The sequence below is a fragment of the Stegostoma tigrinum genome, chromosome 37 (assembly GCF_030684315.1).
Source record: "Stegostoma tigrinum isolate sSteTig4 chromosome 37, sSteTig4.hap1, whole genome shotgun sequence".
Classification (NCBI taxonomy): domain Eukaryota; kingdom Metazoa; phylum Chordata; class Chondrichthyes; order Orectolobiformes; family Stegostomatidae; genus Stegostoma; species Stegostoma tigrinum.
The window spans coordinates 14,765,265-14,781,583 of record NC_081390.1 but is presented as its reverse complement, the minus strand read 5'-3'; the positions used below and the strand labels follow the sequence as shown (position 1 = coordinate 14,781,583).

The 16,319-nt window shown below is 40.5% G+C and overlaps 1 protein-coding gene across 2 annotated transcripts in view; it reads right to left on the bottom strand.

Moving 5' to 3' along the window:
- The window catches only part of lrmda (leucine rich melanocyte differentiation associated), an 830,431-nt gene that overhangs the window by 285,859 nt on the left and 528,253 nt on the right, over positions 1-16,319 (bottom strand). For both annotated transcript variants that reach the window (XM_059640299.1, XM_059640300.1), the window contains one exon: positions 15,571-15,705. In XM_059640299.1, the coding sequence (XP_059496282.1) occupies positions 15,571-15,705 (135 nt within the window). The remainder of the gene's footprint in view (positions 1-15,570; positions 15,706-16,319) is intronic.

Below are 16,319 nucleotides of genomic sequence, written 5' to 3'. Positions count from 1 at the left end.
GCTGGTTGGTGGAAAGTATAGAGGGGATGTCAGAGGCAGGTTCTTTACGCAGAGAGTTGTGAGAGCATGGAATGCGTTGCCAGCAGCAGTTGTGGAAGCAAGGTCATTGGGGTCATTTAAGAGACTGCTGGACATGTATATGGTCACAGAAATTTGAGGGTGCATCCATGAGGATCAATGGTCGGCACAACATTGTGGGCTGAAGGGCCTGTTCTGTGCTGTACTGTTCTATGTTCTCTATGTTCTTAAACCTGTTACATCTCTAGCCAGCATAACCAGTTTGAATTGGAGACCAAGCTCACTATGGACATTTGAACAAGCACCGCATTCACATTCTTACCTTATCCAAACAGAGTTTAATACAATAAGAAGCAACACTTGAACTAATTGCCAAACAGAAGCAACCTCCTTCGCCATACCAACTAAACATATTGTATCATCCAGTAATCCAGATGACAACCAGACTAGGGAGTCAGAGTCAACTACAAATTACCCTCCTACGCAGCAGAGGGCAAGAGACCACTCACAGGACTTAGCACTCCACTACCCTCCAAAGGAGAAGAGGACATGTTCCCGTTGACTTCTAAAACTGTCACAATGGTTATCCCCATGAAGGAAATAGAAATAAAAGATATAAGTGAAAAAGAAAAAGATTAGGACTCCAACAGACTCCATTTTAAGTCATAGTACCTTTAATTTTTACAACATAGAGATGGAATTCAGAGATGGGGGTGGGCTTCAGGCAAAAAATCTCACATAATAATCTCTGATAATAAGAGGGCAGTCACACTAAGATAAATAAACCTTATGTTTTCCTTAGCCCCAGCAGGCTGGTCAACAATACCAAAAATATTGCAGGGTAGTATTTTCTAAGAAAGAGTCAATTCACTCGGTATAAAATGGAAAATGCCTAAATTAAGTGACCAATTGCAAGCCATTATCATATTGACCAATTGATCCATTAAGCATAAGCAGACAAGCAGAAGACAGTTCCTTTTTTTAGAATCAGTACATGCCATGGTCTGAACAATATTGTGTACCAAATTGTCAGTCATGCTAAGTATGCCATTCTTTTACCTGACTGGTGCAAATATCATATTCTTAAAACAACAAATCTCACTTGAAATTAATTAGGAATGAGCCAATGAACAAAACAATTTATCAACAATTATTTTTATTAGAAAGGGCAGTCATTTCCTGCTGGTTTGTTCCAACATTCAATATCTGGCCCTTTTTCAAGGGAAGGAGCAGGAGATTTACAATCAGCTGCCAACTTTGGTACAAATTTCCATTATCAACTGCAATTACCTTTAACTGACTTCAGGATGTACCTATTTAAAGTAATCGCCCCCCCCCCTCGTAATTATATAATAGGATGCCACTGCTTTCATTGTGCAAAATTCCTTTTCTTATAAAATAACATATCTTCTCTACTTACTTTGAGCAATGAAAGAAGTGATTTTATTTAAAATAAATATCGAATTAATTAAATGTTTGATTAGTTTTGCTTTCAACCAAAAATATCAACATCACAAACAAAATAAATAATGGCTACGAAGAGTATCATAAATTTCAGCTCTATTGCCATGGCTCCAAGGTAACTCAATTGAGTTAAGCATTTGGAACTAGTTAGCATCCAAATATATTTTCAGTCTTGACAGTACTAGTCAATGTGCATGCTTATCAGCAAATTTAAACTGTTCAGCTCACATTCTGCTATCTCTCTTGGTCACTGCTCAAGGCAAACGAAAAAAAATCAAATTTAGTACTTTCTTCTAAATAAAATTGTCATGTAACAAAATGTATAAAAATGTAATCAGTTACAATCAATGCTGAGCAAAACTACGTTACCAGCAAATTCTGAAATTTGATTAAGAAGGTAGTTCAGGAGATGAATTTGATGGCGACAAGAAATGGAGTTATCAGAAAGAGAAAACTGATGACTTGACTGTCAAAGCTGAGGAGAGAGGAATTTGGCTAAAGGACAGCAAAAGGGATTCGGGATCCCACAAAACAACAGATTTGGAGATGATTTGAAGAGCTGAAGAAAATTTTTAAAATACACTAATCAGAAACAATGAAGGTTTTCATTTCGAGAGGGCTAGAATACAAGAGCAGAGATGTACTGCTGAGGCTGCATAAGGCTCTGGTCAGACTGTTTTTGGAGTATTGTGAACAGTTTTACGTATATCTAAGAAAGGATGTGGTGGCCTTGAAAGGGGTCCAGAGGAGGTTCACAAGAATGATTACAGGAATGAAGGGCTTGTCACTTGAGGAGTAGATAAAGATTCTGGGTCTGTATTTGATGGAGTTTAGAAAGTGATGGAGAATCTGGTTGAAACTTAAATAATAAAGGGACCTGAATAGAGTGGATAATGGAGAACATATTTCCAATGGTAGGAGAGACTAGGACCTGAGGGCACAAGAGTGAAGGGATGACTTGTTAGAACTGAGATGAGGAGGAATTTCTTCAGCCAGAGAAATCTGATCAATCTGTGGAACTCATGGCAACAGAAGGTGTGAAAGCCGAATTACTGAGTGTCTTTAAGACAGAGACAGAGAAGGTGCACAGAAAGAAACCAAAATTAACATTTGAGTGGCCTATTCTAAAGTCAGACAGCAACAGGGCAGAAGCTGTTCATGAATCTGTTCGTACATTTTAAACGTTTAAATCTTCTACCGAATGGAAGAGGGTGGAAGACAGCATAACCAGAGCAGGAGGCAGCATAAACTGGATAGGAGGGGGTCTTTGATTGTGTTGGTTGCTTTTCTGAGGCAGCAGGGAGTGTAGATGGAGTCAATGGTTTGTGTGATGGACTAGGCTGTGTTCGTAACACTGTAGTGTCTAAAAACCAAAAGAACTGCGGATGCTGCAAATCAGGAACAAAAACAAAGTTTGCTGAAAGAACTCAGCAGGTCCGGCAGCATCTGTGAAGGAGAAAACAGTGTTAACATTTCGGGTCCATGACCCTTCCTCAGAACTGTTGTCTTGGGAAGAGCAGTTGCTGTTACCACACTGTGATGCATTCTATGGTGCATCTGTAAAAAATTGGTAAGTGTCTTTGTGGACATGCTGAATTTCCCCAGCATCTTGAGGAAGTAGAGACATTGCTGTGCTTCTTTGGCTGTTGCACCGACATGGGTGGACCAGGACAGATCATCTCTCCCACAAACTTGATGTTCTTGACCATCGCCACCTCAGGTGCATTGATGCAGACAGTGACATGCTATCTACTCCACTCGTTGAAGTCAATGACCAGCTCCTTCATTTTGCTAATGTTGATGGAGTGATTGCTGTCTTTATACCGTGCTGCTAAGTACTTAATCTCCTTCCTATATTCTGTCCCATCATTGTTTAAGATCTGAGCTACAATGGTGATGTCATCAGCAAGCTTGTAATTGGAATTGGGGCAAAATCTGGCCATTTAGTCATGACTATATAAGGAGTATACTGCGGCGGTGAGTACGCAGCCTTACAGGGTACTGGTACTGAGTATTATGGTGGAGGGAGTGTGGTAGCATGGTCTTACTGTTGGCAGCCTGTGGGGACAGGCAGTCAAGGATTCAGCTATGCGAGAGATGCTGGGGCAGCTAAGGCCTAGGTTTTGGAGTTTGGAGATGAGTTTGTTTGGAATTACAGTGTTGAAGGCAGAGCTTTAGTCAATACATAGGAGCCTGACGTAGGTATCCTTGGTATCCAGATGTTCCAAGGATGAACATAGGGCCAGGGAGGTGGCACCTGCCATGGGCCTGCCACGCCAGTAGGTGAAGTTGGTCCCAGCACAACAATTGCTGAATAATCCTGAGTGCTTGCAAGTGTGGCCAGCTTAAGATAATCATCTGAATTTACAACACTAATGCTTGTTACAGGCAACTTTTTATCATATGCAGAGATATGTCCCTGCAAAGAAGATAGATATAGTGTCTCACAGTATAGGAACAGGTCCTTCAACCCTCCATGTCTATGCAGGCCAACAAACACCAATCTGTCTAAGGTTCACAATTCTTTTTTCTAATGCTATCTGGGAAGCTTGGGAGTCCATAGTACCTCACTGTTCTCTCTGCAGCAACATCTTGGCAAATCAGAGTCATTGTGCCAACCAATTAATGATCTCTTAGCAACGACACCCAGAAGTAGAAGTGATGAAATTATGATTGACTCTTAAGTGTAATACAAGTACTGAATGAGATATTTCTTTTAAAAAAATTCAAATATAGGCTATAATGAGGGCATGAAAATCGAAGTGAATAAAGTGATATGGAAAATTTGGGTAAACAATTGTTCAATAGAGGTGCAGTGGCAGACATTTAAGCGGCTATTTCAGAATATATAAAACAGATACATCCCAAAGAATATGAACACTTTTATATTGTACAGACCTACCACCTGTGGATGACTAGAAGATCAAAGAAAGTACAAAATTTCTCAAACATAGGCAGCTGGACAAAAAGTTGGACACAATGTAAACTTATAAAAAAATGAATAAGAAGGGAAAATTAAAGTAGGAAGGAAGGTTACAGCATTAGGGAAAGCTGGCCAACAACATAATAATAGATAGTGAGAGTTTCTCTGTGCACTTATAAGAAAGTGAGTTAACAAAGTGAGCACTGGCCCTACAGAAAGTGATGCAGGAGAATAAATAATAGAAAAAAAGAAAATACAGCACATGAAGTGAACAGATGTTTTGTATTGTCTTGATTTTGTAAATTGTTGGAGCTGTGGGCGGAAAAATGCCCAGGTCCTGATGGACTTCTTCTTCAGGACAAAAAGTAGTTGCCAATGAGATAGTTGATGCAGTAGTTTTAAGTTTCAGAATTCCTCAATTCAGAGAAGACCTCATTAGATTGTAAGAGAGCAAATGTTACAGCTAGTTTGTATATTCTCACATCTGAGATCCTTGTTCCCAAGATGGGTAAGTGTTGGAGGAAAAAAAAGCATTACCATAAAGGAAATTTATCACACAGGTGCAAATCAAATTAAAAGATGAGGGTTCTTTCACATCCAACTGGATTCAGCATGTTGATAAAATAAACTGCTAATTACCGTTCAGATGATTTCGTTTATTCACCATTGATTTACAAAGGTGGCTAATGTGTATAGTCAGCTGATTATTGAGGCCTTTTCAAATCAGTAGACTTTTTTTTCTTTTTTAAAACCATTTTAGTTCATGGAGATCCCTGGTATTAAAATCAGACAATGGAATTTGAACATTGATAACCCATATTTTATCACTATTGCGACAATTATATGCAATTTTCTTATAAATGTCTATAACAACTATTTTAGAGGACCTGTGGAATAATGTTTTGACATTATTTGCTTGCATATTGTCTTGACATGCTTTATTCTAATGTAAAGATAAAAGCACAGACATGCTTTGCCCAGTCATTGAGAGGGATGTCTTTGAAGTATTTTCAATCTTTTGTGGAAACTGCCTCATGGAAGTAGTGATAGGAAATGCCTTTTATGAAAGAAATATTTCACCAGGGATCTATTTTCAAGCAATGAAACCTTAATCATTATTTATGGAACTCTAGTCTCTCCACCACTAGTGGTAGACAATGCAGGAAATTACACAGAAATCTTAAAGTGAAATTCCAAGCAAAATAATCTCCAGTGTCTACTTGCAGCGTTTCTTTAACCTTTAAAAGTTCCATTTGACATAACATCAATTGCCATATTCAAAAAGTGACCAACAACAAAAGGTCAACAAGCAGACCCCCTCTCTGAAGGTGTATGATGTTATTTGGACATTCAGTTCATTGGGAAATACTTCTTGTTGCAGGAGGCTGGAGATATCAGCAACAACCCACAGAACTTCCTGAGGGATTATGACGTAGACATAAGACATGTGTCCTTGGAGCTGGATCACTTGCCAATGATCGAGAAGACTAATAATTGGACAATAATTGGCCAGATTGGAGTTTTTTTTTAAAGATTTTTTTCTGGACAAATTATAACCAAGTAATTTTGCACATTGTTGGGGTAGATGCTAGTGTTGTAGCTGTACAGGAAAATCTTGGTAAGGGGTTCAGCGAGTTCTGCAGCACTATTGCTGGAATGTTGTCAGAACCCATCGCCATTGCAGTATTCAGCACTTTTAGATGATTCTTGGCATCATGTGCTGTGAATAAAATGCCTGAAGACTGCAATCTGAGATGCCAGGGGCCTCTGGAGGAAACAAATTGAGTTTCCAGTCCATATTTTGGCTACAGATGGTTGCAAATGGTACAAGCTGATTTCTTGCACTTCCTTGTCACTGAGCATGGAAATACTTGTGGAGCCTCTGCCTCCTGCTAGTTGATGTATGGATACGGAATTGGCTGAGTGATAGAAAACAGAGAGTAATGGCCAATGAGATAACACAGTGTGAAGCTGGATGAAGATAGCAGGCCAAGCAGCATCAGAGGAGCAGGAAAGTTTGACGTTTTGGATCTGGACCCTTCTTCAGAAATGGGGGAGGGGAAGGGGATTCTGGAATAAATAGGGAAACAGGGGGAGGAGGACAGAAGATGGATAAAGGAGAAGGTAGGGTGAGAGGAAACAGACAGGTCAAAGAAGCAGGGTTAGATCCAGTGAAGGTGAATGTAGGTGGGGAATTAGGGAGGGGATAGGTCAGTCCAGGGAGGATGGACAGGTCGGGGGGTGGGATGAGGTTAGTGGGTATGGGATGGGGGTGGGGCTTGAGGTGGGAGGGATGGTTAGGGAGGCGGGGACTAGCTGGGCTAGTTTTGGTATATCGTCAGGGGAGGGGGGGGATTTTGAAGCTTGTGAAGTCCACATTGATACCCTTGGGCTGCAGGGTTCCCAAGCAAAATATGAGATGCTGTTCCTGCATCTTTCAGGTGGCATCATTGTGTCAATGCAGGAGGCCCAGGATGGATATCCAAGGAGTAGGGGGGAATTGAAAATGCGACTGGGAAGTATAGTTGTTTGTTGCGAACTGATCATAGGTGTTCCGCAAAGTGGTCCCCAAGCCTCCGTTTGGTTTCCCTGATGTAGAGGAGGCCACAACGAGAGAAAGTGGACCCTCCAGACAGCACATAAGGGTGGGGAGGGAATAATGTCTTTGGTAATGGGGTCAGATTGCAGATGGTGGAAATGTTGGTGGATGACACGCTGGATTTTGAGGTGGGGGGGTGGTATATGAGGACGAGGGGGTTCTGTTTTGGTTATTATTGAGGATAGGGGGTGTGAGGGATGAGTTGCGGTAAATGTGGGAGACACGGTCGAGAGCATTTTCGATCACTGTGGAGGGGAAGTTGCAGCTTTTGAAAAAAAGAGGACACCTGAGATGTACGGGAGTGGAATGCCTCATCCCAGGAGCAGATGTGGCGGAGGCGAAGGAATTGGGAATTGCAGGAAGGTGGGTGGGAAGAGGTATATTCTAGGTAGCTGTGGGAATCGGGGGACTTGAAATGGATATCAGTTTCTAGGTGGTTGGCAGAGATGGAGACAGAGGGGTCCAGGAAGGAGAGAGAGGTATTAGAGACGGTCCAGGTGAACTTAAGGTTGGGGTGGAAGGTGTTGATGAAGTGGATGAAGTGGATGAACTGTTCGAGCTCCTCGTGGGAGAACAAGGCGGCGCCGGTACAGTCATTAATGTAATGGAAGAAAAGGTGGGGTTTAGGGCCATTGCAGCTACGGAAGAGGGATATATTCATTTCAAGTCCACCAACTCCCACAGCAACCTAGAATATATCGAATCCCTCTTCCATAGCTACACGTCAGCCTGCCTGTTCCTCTGATGCTGCTTGGCCTGGCTGTGTTCATCCAGGTCTACACCTTGTTATCTCAGATTCTCCAGCATCTGCAGGTCCTAAAATCTCTGCTCAGAGATTTTATTTCGGTTTTCAAAATCACAAGCAGCCTGGACAGAGGAGAATGGGTGAAGCTGTTTCTGCTTCTAAAACAAATTGGAACAAGAGGGCATAGATTTAAAGCAATAGGTAAATGAAGCAAGGGTGATGTGACGAAAAGCATTTTCACACACAGTGAGTAGTTAGAGTGTGGAAGCACTGCCCAGGAGCATACTGGAGGCAGGTTCAATTGAGGCATTCAGGAGGGCATTAGATGGTTTTGTTTTGGATAGGAATGGTGTGCAAAGATAAGGGGAAAAAGGTAAGAGATTGCCACTAGAGAATAGAGCTGTACTAGATAACACAGCATGACGGACCAAATGGCCTCTTCCTTCCACCCTCCCCTACCCACCTCCTGAATAGAAGGAACTGACTGTTCGAGACCAAGAATATTTCCCCAAGGAACACTTCATCTGAGAATACCTGAAGTGAAGTTCAATAGGAGCTAAGATGTCACATCTGCAATATCCACAAACACCTTGTTTTGCTTCAGCAATGGGCTGGTTTCCCATTTCATTCTGATTAATTTCAGTTTTACAACGGTTCTTCAGTTCCTGATTGGATTAACGATGGTCTTGATGCAGAGGGTAATTACTAATATCTGTTCTCTGACATTCAGCTTTCACAATACCTATTCAGTAAGACTTTGAGATGCTCTGGACTGTACAAATGCCAGCAGGATGTAAACTGAGCATGGATATCAAAGAGTATAGGCAAGGCAAGAGAAGCAGGTATTAATATTAGAAGTGATAAACAGACCACAAAAGGAAGTGATAGATTGTGCAAATCTCACAGTAAATCAACAGTTAAACACTGATAATGGGAGCTGCAGATGCTGGAGAATCCAAGATAATAAAATGTGAGGCTGGATGAACACAGCAAGCCAAGCAGCATCTCAGGAGCACAAAAGCTGACGTTTCGGGCCTAGACCCTCTTCAGAGAGGGGGATGGGGTGAGGGTTCTGGAATAAATAGGGAGAGAGGGGGAGGCGGACTGAAGATGGAGAGAAAAGAAGATAGGTGGAGAGAGTATAGGTGGGGAGGTAGGGAGGGGATAGGTCAGTCCAGGGAAGACGGACAGGTCAAGGAGGTGGGATGAGGTTAGTAGGTAGATGGGGGTGCGGCTTGGGGTGGGAGGAAGGGATGGGTGAGAGGAAGAATAAGTTAGGGAGGCAGAGACAGGTTGGACTGGTTTTGGGATGCAGTGGGTGGAGGGGAAGAGCTGGGCTGGTTGTGTGGTGCAGTGGGGGGAGGGGACGAACTGGGCTGGTTTCAGGATGCGGTGGGGGAAGGGGAGATTTTGAAACTGGTGAAGTCCACATTGATACCATTAGGCTGCAGGGTTCCCAGGCGGAATGAGTTGCTGTTCCTGCAACCTACAGGTGGCATTGTGGCCTCCTGCAGTGCCACAATGATACCACCCGTAGGTTGCAGGAACAGCAACTCATATTCCGCCTGGGAACCCTGCAGCCTAATGGGATCAATGTGGACTTCACCAGTTTCAAAATCTCCCCTTCCCCCACCGCATCCCGAAACCAGCCCAGTTCGTCCCCTCCCCCCACTGCACCACACAACCAGCCCAGCTCTTCCCCTCCACCCACTGCATCCCCAAACCAGTCCAACCTGTCTCTGCCTCCCTAACTTGTTCTTCCTCTCACCCATCCCTTCCTCCCACCCCAAGCCGCACCCCCATCTACCTACTAACCTCAGCCCACCTCCTTGACCTGTCCGTCTTCCCTGGACTGACCTATCCCCTCCCTACCTCCCCACCTATACTCTCTCCACCTATCTTCTTTTCTCTCCATCTTCAGTCCGCCTCCCCCTCTGTCCCTATTTATTCCAGAACCCACACCCCATCCCCCTCTCTGAAGAAGGGTCTAGGCCCGAAACGTCAGCTTTTGTGCTGCTGAGATGCTGCTTGGCCTGCTGTGTTCATCCAGCTTCACATTTTATTATCAACAGTTAAACACTAGAGGTTACAAAAATAAAAAAAGAAAAAAACTAGTTTAATGGTCCACGTCTCTTCAGAAGAACAGGAAGGTAGGAAAAGGCAAACAGGTGATTCTGTTAATCAATGACAGTTTTGCACAATTGAGGGGGATGACCCAATTACAAAACTCAAGAAGTAGAAGCAGTTTGGGTAAACATGAAGGTTGAGGCAAGAAGCCCCTTGAGGAAGTGTCGTACAGACCCCATAAAAGTAACTGAAATGCATTTAATGTGGTGCCACACAACAGACTATAAAGAAAGCCATTTAACATTTTGAGCCCAATATGACTCTGTCAAACTCTCTCAACAGATGCTGCCAATTTTCCTGAGCACTTTGTTTGTTATTTCAGATTTCCAGCAACTGAATTATTTTGCTATGAACTTTGCTTTTCCCAGACTAACTTGTAATGGGTCTTGCGGGAAAAGGTTGGACAGGTTAGGCTTGTATCCACTGGAGCTTAGAAAAGTTAAAAAAGGACTTAATTGAAGCAGTTGAGATCCTGAGGGGTGTTAACATGATGCTTGTGTAAAAGATGTCTCCTCTAGTGGAAGAATATCACACCAGGGGTTGTTTAAGAAATTGTCAAATTAAGACAGCAATAGGAGATATTTTTCCCCTCAGAGAGCAGAGTGTCTTTGGAAATCTCTTCCACAAAAAGCACCAGAAGCGCAGATTTTGAATATTTTTAAAATAGAGGTAGATGAATTCTTGTTAAAAGAAAGGGTGAAAGGTTATTGGAAGCAGGCAGGAATGAGGAGTAATGAGACTAGCTCTGATCTTGTTGGATAGCAGAACAGGTTTGAATGGTAGGGTGGCATAGATCTGTTTCTAGTGTTTGTGGATCATATATTATTGGTATTGTGCAACTGAATTGCTTTTTATTTAAAACTCATTCATGGAATGTGAGCAACGCTGGCTGTGCCAATGCTTATTGCTATTCCAAGTTGCCCTTGAGAAGGAAAAGTTATTTGACTGCATTATTGATGACTTTTTTCTTGCGAGGAAGTGGACTGACAAAGTGACAATTAGCTTGTTTAGAGTTAGACCATGTTTTATGAATAGAAGATTTCCAGACAATTTTCAACGTTGTTGAGTAAGTATGTCACAACTCTAATGAAATAAGTTAAGCAGAGGAGCAAATAAGTCTGGCAAATATCAATATCACTAGTTGGTATATCATCTCAGCCCTCAGTATCAGTGAATTTTGCTCCTGGTTAATATGAAATGAAGTAAATTAATTGCAGGCCAGTATCTAAGAGTTTGTAGACCTTAGGCTGAGGCCAAGTAGCAGAATCTGATTGGCGCTTCTGACACAAGACTCTCACAAGCAGTTTAGTCTAATCTCCTGTTATTCATATGGTATGGTCGGTCAGGGTGGAGGTGTTGGTGGCATTTTCCTCCTGATAGTTACTTAATTATTAATCAACGGTCTCAGCTGAATGGAACACGGCTAATGAGCTTTGGTCTAAGTGACTGGCTGCAGGACCGCAAAGTTTTTGCTCAAGCCTGGAGCGTTTAGTGCTTAATGCGCATATAGCCCCATGTGAGTTATTTCACTTAGCTGATACTTCATTCAAAGGTATTCCTAATGCTGTTCCTCACATACCAATCTGTATCACCTACTTCAATCCAGAATTTGTCCCCTGAATTGAAAGTGATCAAGAATTGATAAATGTGCCAGACAATGAGATTAGTTTGGGCTGCTACTTAAATTGCCTATTGACATATGCCATCTTATCTATGCTCAGTTTTGGAATGATAAGCCTGTCCTTAATACAGAGATAGATAGGTACTTCATTAGTAAGGGGTTTAAGGGTTACGGGCAGAAGGCAGGGGAATAGGTTGAGAAATATGATCAAATAGTGGTGCTGACTCAATGGGCGGAGTGGCCTAATCCTGCTCCTATGGCTATGGTCTTAATCTATCCCAATGATCATGTTCAGAGACAATGATTAAGAAAGTTCAGTATCTTTCCTCTCCACATTGAGAGGTGTCATCAGGAAGCACACAGAGGTGAAATTGACATGTTGGAGGGCAATCACAAATTTCTAAAAACCTATTTACCTATTCCTTTAAGTGCCACTAGGCCCAAATGTGACAGCCACTGTAAATCACAGATAGACTTGTCAACCATCTCAGAACTATTGAACCAGAGTAGAAGCAAGTCAGACTTGACCAGGAGTGGGTGCGTATGAAGTTAAATTACATAACATACATTATGCAGCTGGAACATTTAAGCTGAATGATTAAATAAAGTACAAAATAGAAACCTACTTTCAGTAATGATGACTTGAAACGATCCGACAGTGGTAAAATGCAACTTGTCCACTCATGAACTCCAGAGAAGGAAATATGCTTTCCTTTCCCTTCCTGACCTACATGCACCTCCAGTGTATCACAACACATTCAGCTCTTCTTGTCCTTTTAACTGGCCTGGCTAACCCAAAAATTCATTCAAGAAGATAAGTCATCACTGTCTTTTCAATAGCAATGAGAAATGGGCAGTAAATGCTGACTATCTCAGCAATGTCCAAATCTTCTGAAGGAAGAGAAAAACATCTCACAAAAAAGTTGGATATTTCTCTATCATTTCCCTTCCTATCTTCCCAGTTGTCCAAGTACAGAAGGTTTCCTTTGCAGTTCCTCTAAATTTCTACACCCACAATTTCAGTCAATGTTGTTTCCAATAACTGCGAATCTAAATGTGAAAAAGATGTTTTATGATTTAAAAAAAAGAAACTTATTGTATTGAAGTTTGTTGGCCAAATGAAGGCCATTTAGAAGTGATTCAAGCATTGCACAATTAAAAGGAATCATGGTTTATTAAGGTTTATGTCACCTGCCGGAGGAAGTGGGGGAGGCTGGTAAAATTACAATATTTAAAAGGCATCTGAATGGGTATACGCATAGGAAGGATTTAGAGCATAGGGGCTAAATGCTGACAAATGGGACTAGATCAATTTAGTATACCAGGTCAACATGGATGAGTTGGAGTGAAAGATCTGTTTCTATGCAGTATACCTCTAAAACTCTATGACCTGAAGTACACTGCAGCATAATTGTAGGACGTACAATCAATGCCTTGTACATTTTAAGCCTTTAAAATTAAATAATACCAATTTACTAGATATTTTTGCATCAAATAAAATCCATCACAACTGATTTATGTATTTAGGAATCAATTATGATGGACAGAAATACTCCCATAACTGATATCAAATGGACATATACACTAAGCCTCATTTTGGCACTGCTGAAAAGAGTCTGTGTTCAGTTACATTGTTTATATCAAACTGATAATCTGTTTTTCATATTGTTTCCATTACTCAGCAGTATGTATAAATATGGTGGAAAATTATTCACCAATAAGAACATTTTCTTCTTTAACTAAATAGTAGGAAAAAAATCATTTACAACATTTTATGATGATGCTGATGAGTACGAAAGGAGTACAGCCATCTGGAAGATTTAGTCTGTGGGCCAACAAATCTTCCATATAAATGCTCCTCATTTGTAACCCAACACAGAAACAGAAGGGTATTTAAAACGATTTTTTAAAAATCTGTAGTTCAATTACTTTATCTACTTGGTTTGATATCTTGTAACAATAAATTCCCAAAATCCATCTACTCCACAATTTCATCCTCAATCAAATATAATTACTGCTCTCATTTCTTTTCAATGAAAATGTACTACTTTGCAATTACTAACACTGAAATCCATTTATTGCTTTGTTGTAGTCTCCTTTAGTGATGCTTCCTAGATCATATTATAGTCGTAGAGTCATGCAGATTGGAGAAAGAATCCTTCAGTCTAACCAGTGCAAGCTGAACATAAGCCCAAACTGAACTAGTCCCACCAGCCTGCTTTTGGCCCATATCCCATATGCAGGCACTAGTTGCTTGACAGGCTTACATTCAAATAACTGACATATACATTTAATAGACTTGCCACTGATGCTGCCAAATCAGAGTTCCTCTAGCATTCTCTTAATTTGTTTCAGATTTGCAGCTTACACACCTTTTTGCAATTATAAAATTAACAGAAATAGTCCTAAAAACATTTGGCCATTTTCAATCACTTTCTGAAACTGTCCTTAACTTCTCTCTCACCTTTTTATTCCATTAAAATCGTCTTGAAATCTAATCTACTTTATTTTCTACAATTTTCTCATCCTCCATATAACTTGTCAACCTTTTGTGGAAGTTAGCATCCAATGGCCTATTATTTGTCAAATCCTTTAAGAATAAATATTTTAAAAATATCCAGCTTCATGCATGCTGGAGTCAAGGCTACATATCTGAATATATTTCTGAGTCCTATTTGCCATCACTGTTTACTATTTTTTTTAAAACATTCCCCTTCCATTAACTTTACACTGGTTTTCTCAACTGCCCCACCACTGACCCTCAACCCATGGGTACTATGCATCCTTCAGGGCTTGCCTAAGTGCCCATTGTTCATGAGTGAGTTAAGGCAATATTTGCAGACTATTTGCCCAAAGGCCACATTGCAGCTGGGCCCACACCTGCCAGCCTCCATAGGGACTGGCACAAATTTTACATAGAGATCAAAATGAGGAATCCTAGCCTATGTCCTTTACCATTACAGCAGGGATACTCAGCACAATTTTATTTTGCTGCCAATGCCTGAGTTGAGATCCGAAATGTTGGCACACAGAAGTAGAAATGGGCTGTATAGTTTGTGTAGTTCGTAATCTCCTAATTTTAACAAGCTGACATCATTAAGGAGTTAAATTTTACTGATCGAGAAGATGCAAGTTTCTTAATGAAAGACACAACTCAGCTAAGGTTTATACTAAAAATAATTATGGAAGCACGTTTTGAAGAACTTTAAAGGAGTGCTAGAAAAGGGGCAGCAATTAAGTGGAAATACTATGGCAGTTTGATAATGAGACAAAGTAGAATCAATACTGACTATATTAAATGGGTAGGAAAATAGAGGAAAAAGCATTGAAGGTAGTTTAGGATCTGCAAATTTCCCAGTTATTTCGCCCAAGTTTTGTATAACATGCACATGCAGGAAATATTATGGAATTAAATGTTGTGCCTGTACTGATACGTAGTGAATTACACTGTAGGAAAACTACACATGTTGCCATTTGTGATGTCAATGTATTTTATCGCTACTGCAAAATACAAACAATATTTGCACAGAAAGGGCCTGCAGTGCTGTTTTGACTAAATAACCTAACGTCATGATGGCTACATGCCTTGTATTTTCAACATAAAATGTAATGTTTTAGAAAGCAAAGTTTTCCTTTTCTTATTAAGACACATATAAAAACTGAACTGTAACATTAACAAAAAGTTTACACTGCTTTCTAAAACAAAATTTCTCCACTCAAGAACACAGCATAAAGTTTATTATTAACTGCAGTATTTTAGATGTGCTTCTGCTCTGATCTATGGCTGTGTGACATGCTATAAATATTATATCTCATACTATAAAGGTTGTCAGTTGTATATGTCTTTTTGACAGCACTAAAATGAACCCCGCATATTTGCCACTGAATAATTTCTTCAAGTTACGCCTATCGTTTAAATGATTAATAGCCGGTATATTAGGAATAAATGTGGCTGAAAATTCAGAAACAAACAATAAGGAACAACATTGATGTTTTTATGCATTTCTCCAGCAGATAACTGAAAGACATTTGTAGGTAACTCCACTTATCTCTTAGCAACAAGTACAACTAACCTGTATCTTTGATAGTCACTTTCATCGTTGTCCAAACTAACAAGTTCATTGGGACAGGCTTCATTTCCTAGGAGGCTGAGGTACTTAAGCCAAGGCACCACTTCAGCTAAATGATCCAAAAGGCTGTCTAATTCGGTTATGTGTCAAAGGTCATCGTTAAGGATTCAATCACACTAATGAAAAAGCATTTATAGGGAAGCAGTAAAAAAATCATATACATCAGGAGCTGACAGTCAAATTTACTGCAGCACTCAAGACATGTCAAAGTTATTGTTTAAGGGGCAATTCACAGCTAACACATGTCAGAATTTTGGCATATATTGAAAGAATGTGCCTCTTTTTAGTTCACTTTCTTTCAAAGGTTCACTGTGAAACATTTAAAACATTGACAAAATGATGGATGTTGTGTGGCTAAATGGTAAGCAATTGTTGAAACTGAAACTTTTCCAACAAGGAAACAAACAGTTACTTCACACTACATCCATCACAAACACATTCAGCCCATTGTAAAACGAGTCTACAGTGGCAAACAATAACAGCCTTATTTCCCCACAACAATATAAATGGTGGCCTGATACTTTTGCACAGTCAGAATTATGTCCCCAGTAAATGGAGAAAATCAATGCTGCTGAACTTTCATTGACTCTGCAGGGCTCTGATAATTTTAAAGCTATTCTGGGGGGTATTTTAATGCCTTAATGAAGTATGCTCCAAAAAAAACCTGTCGTTTTTGGCCTATTTGAAAGTTT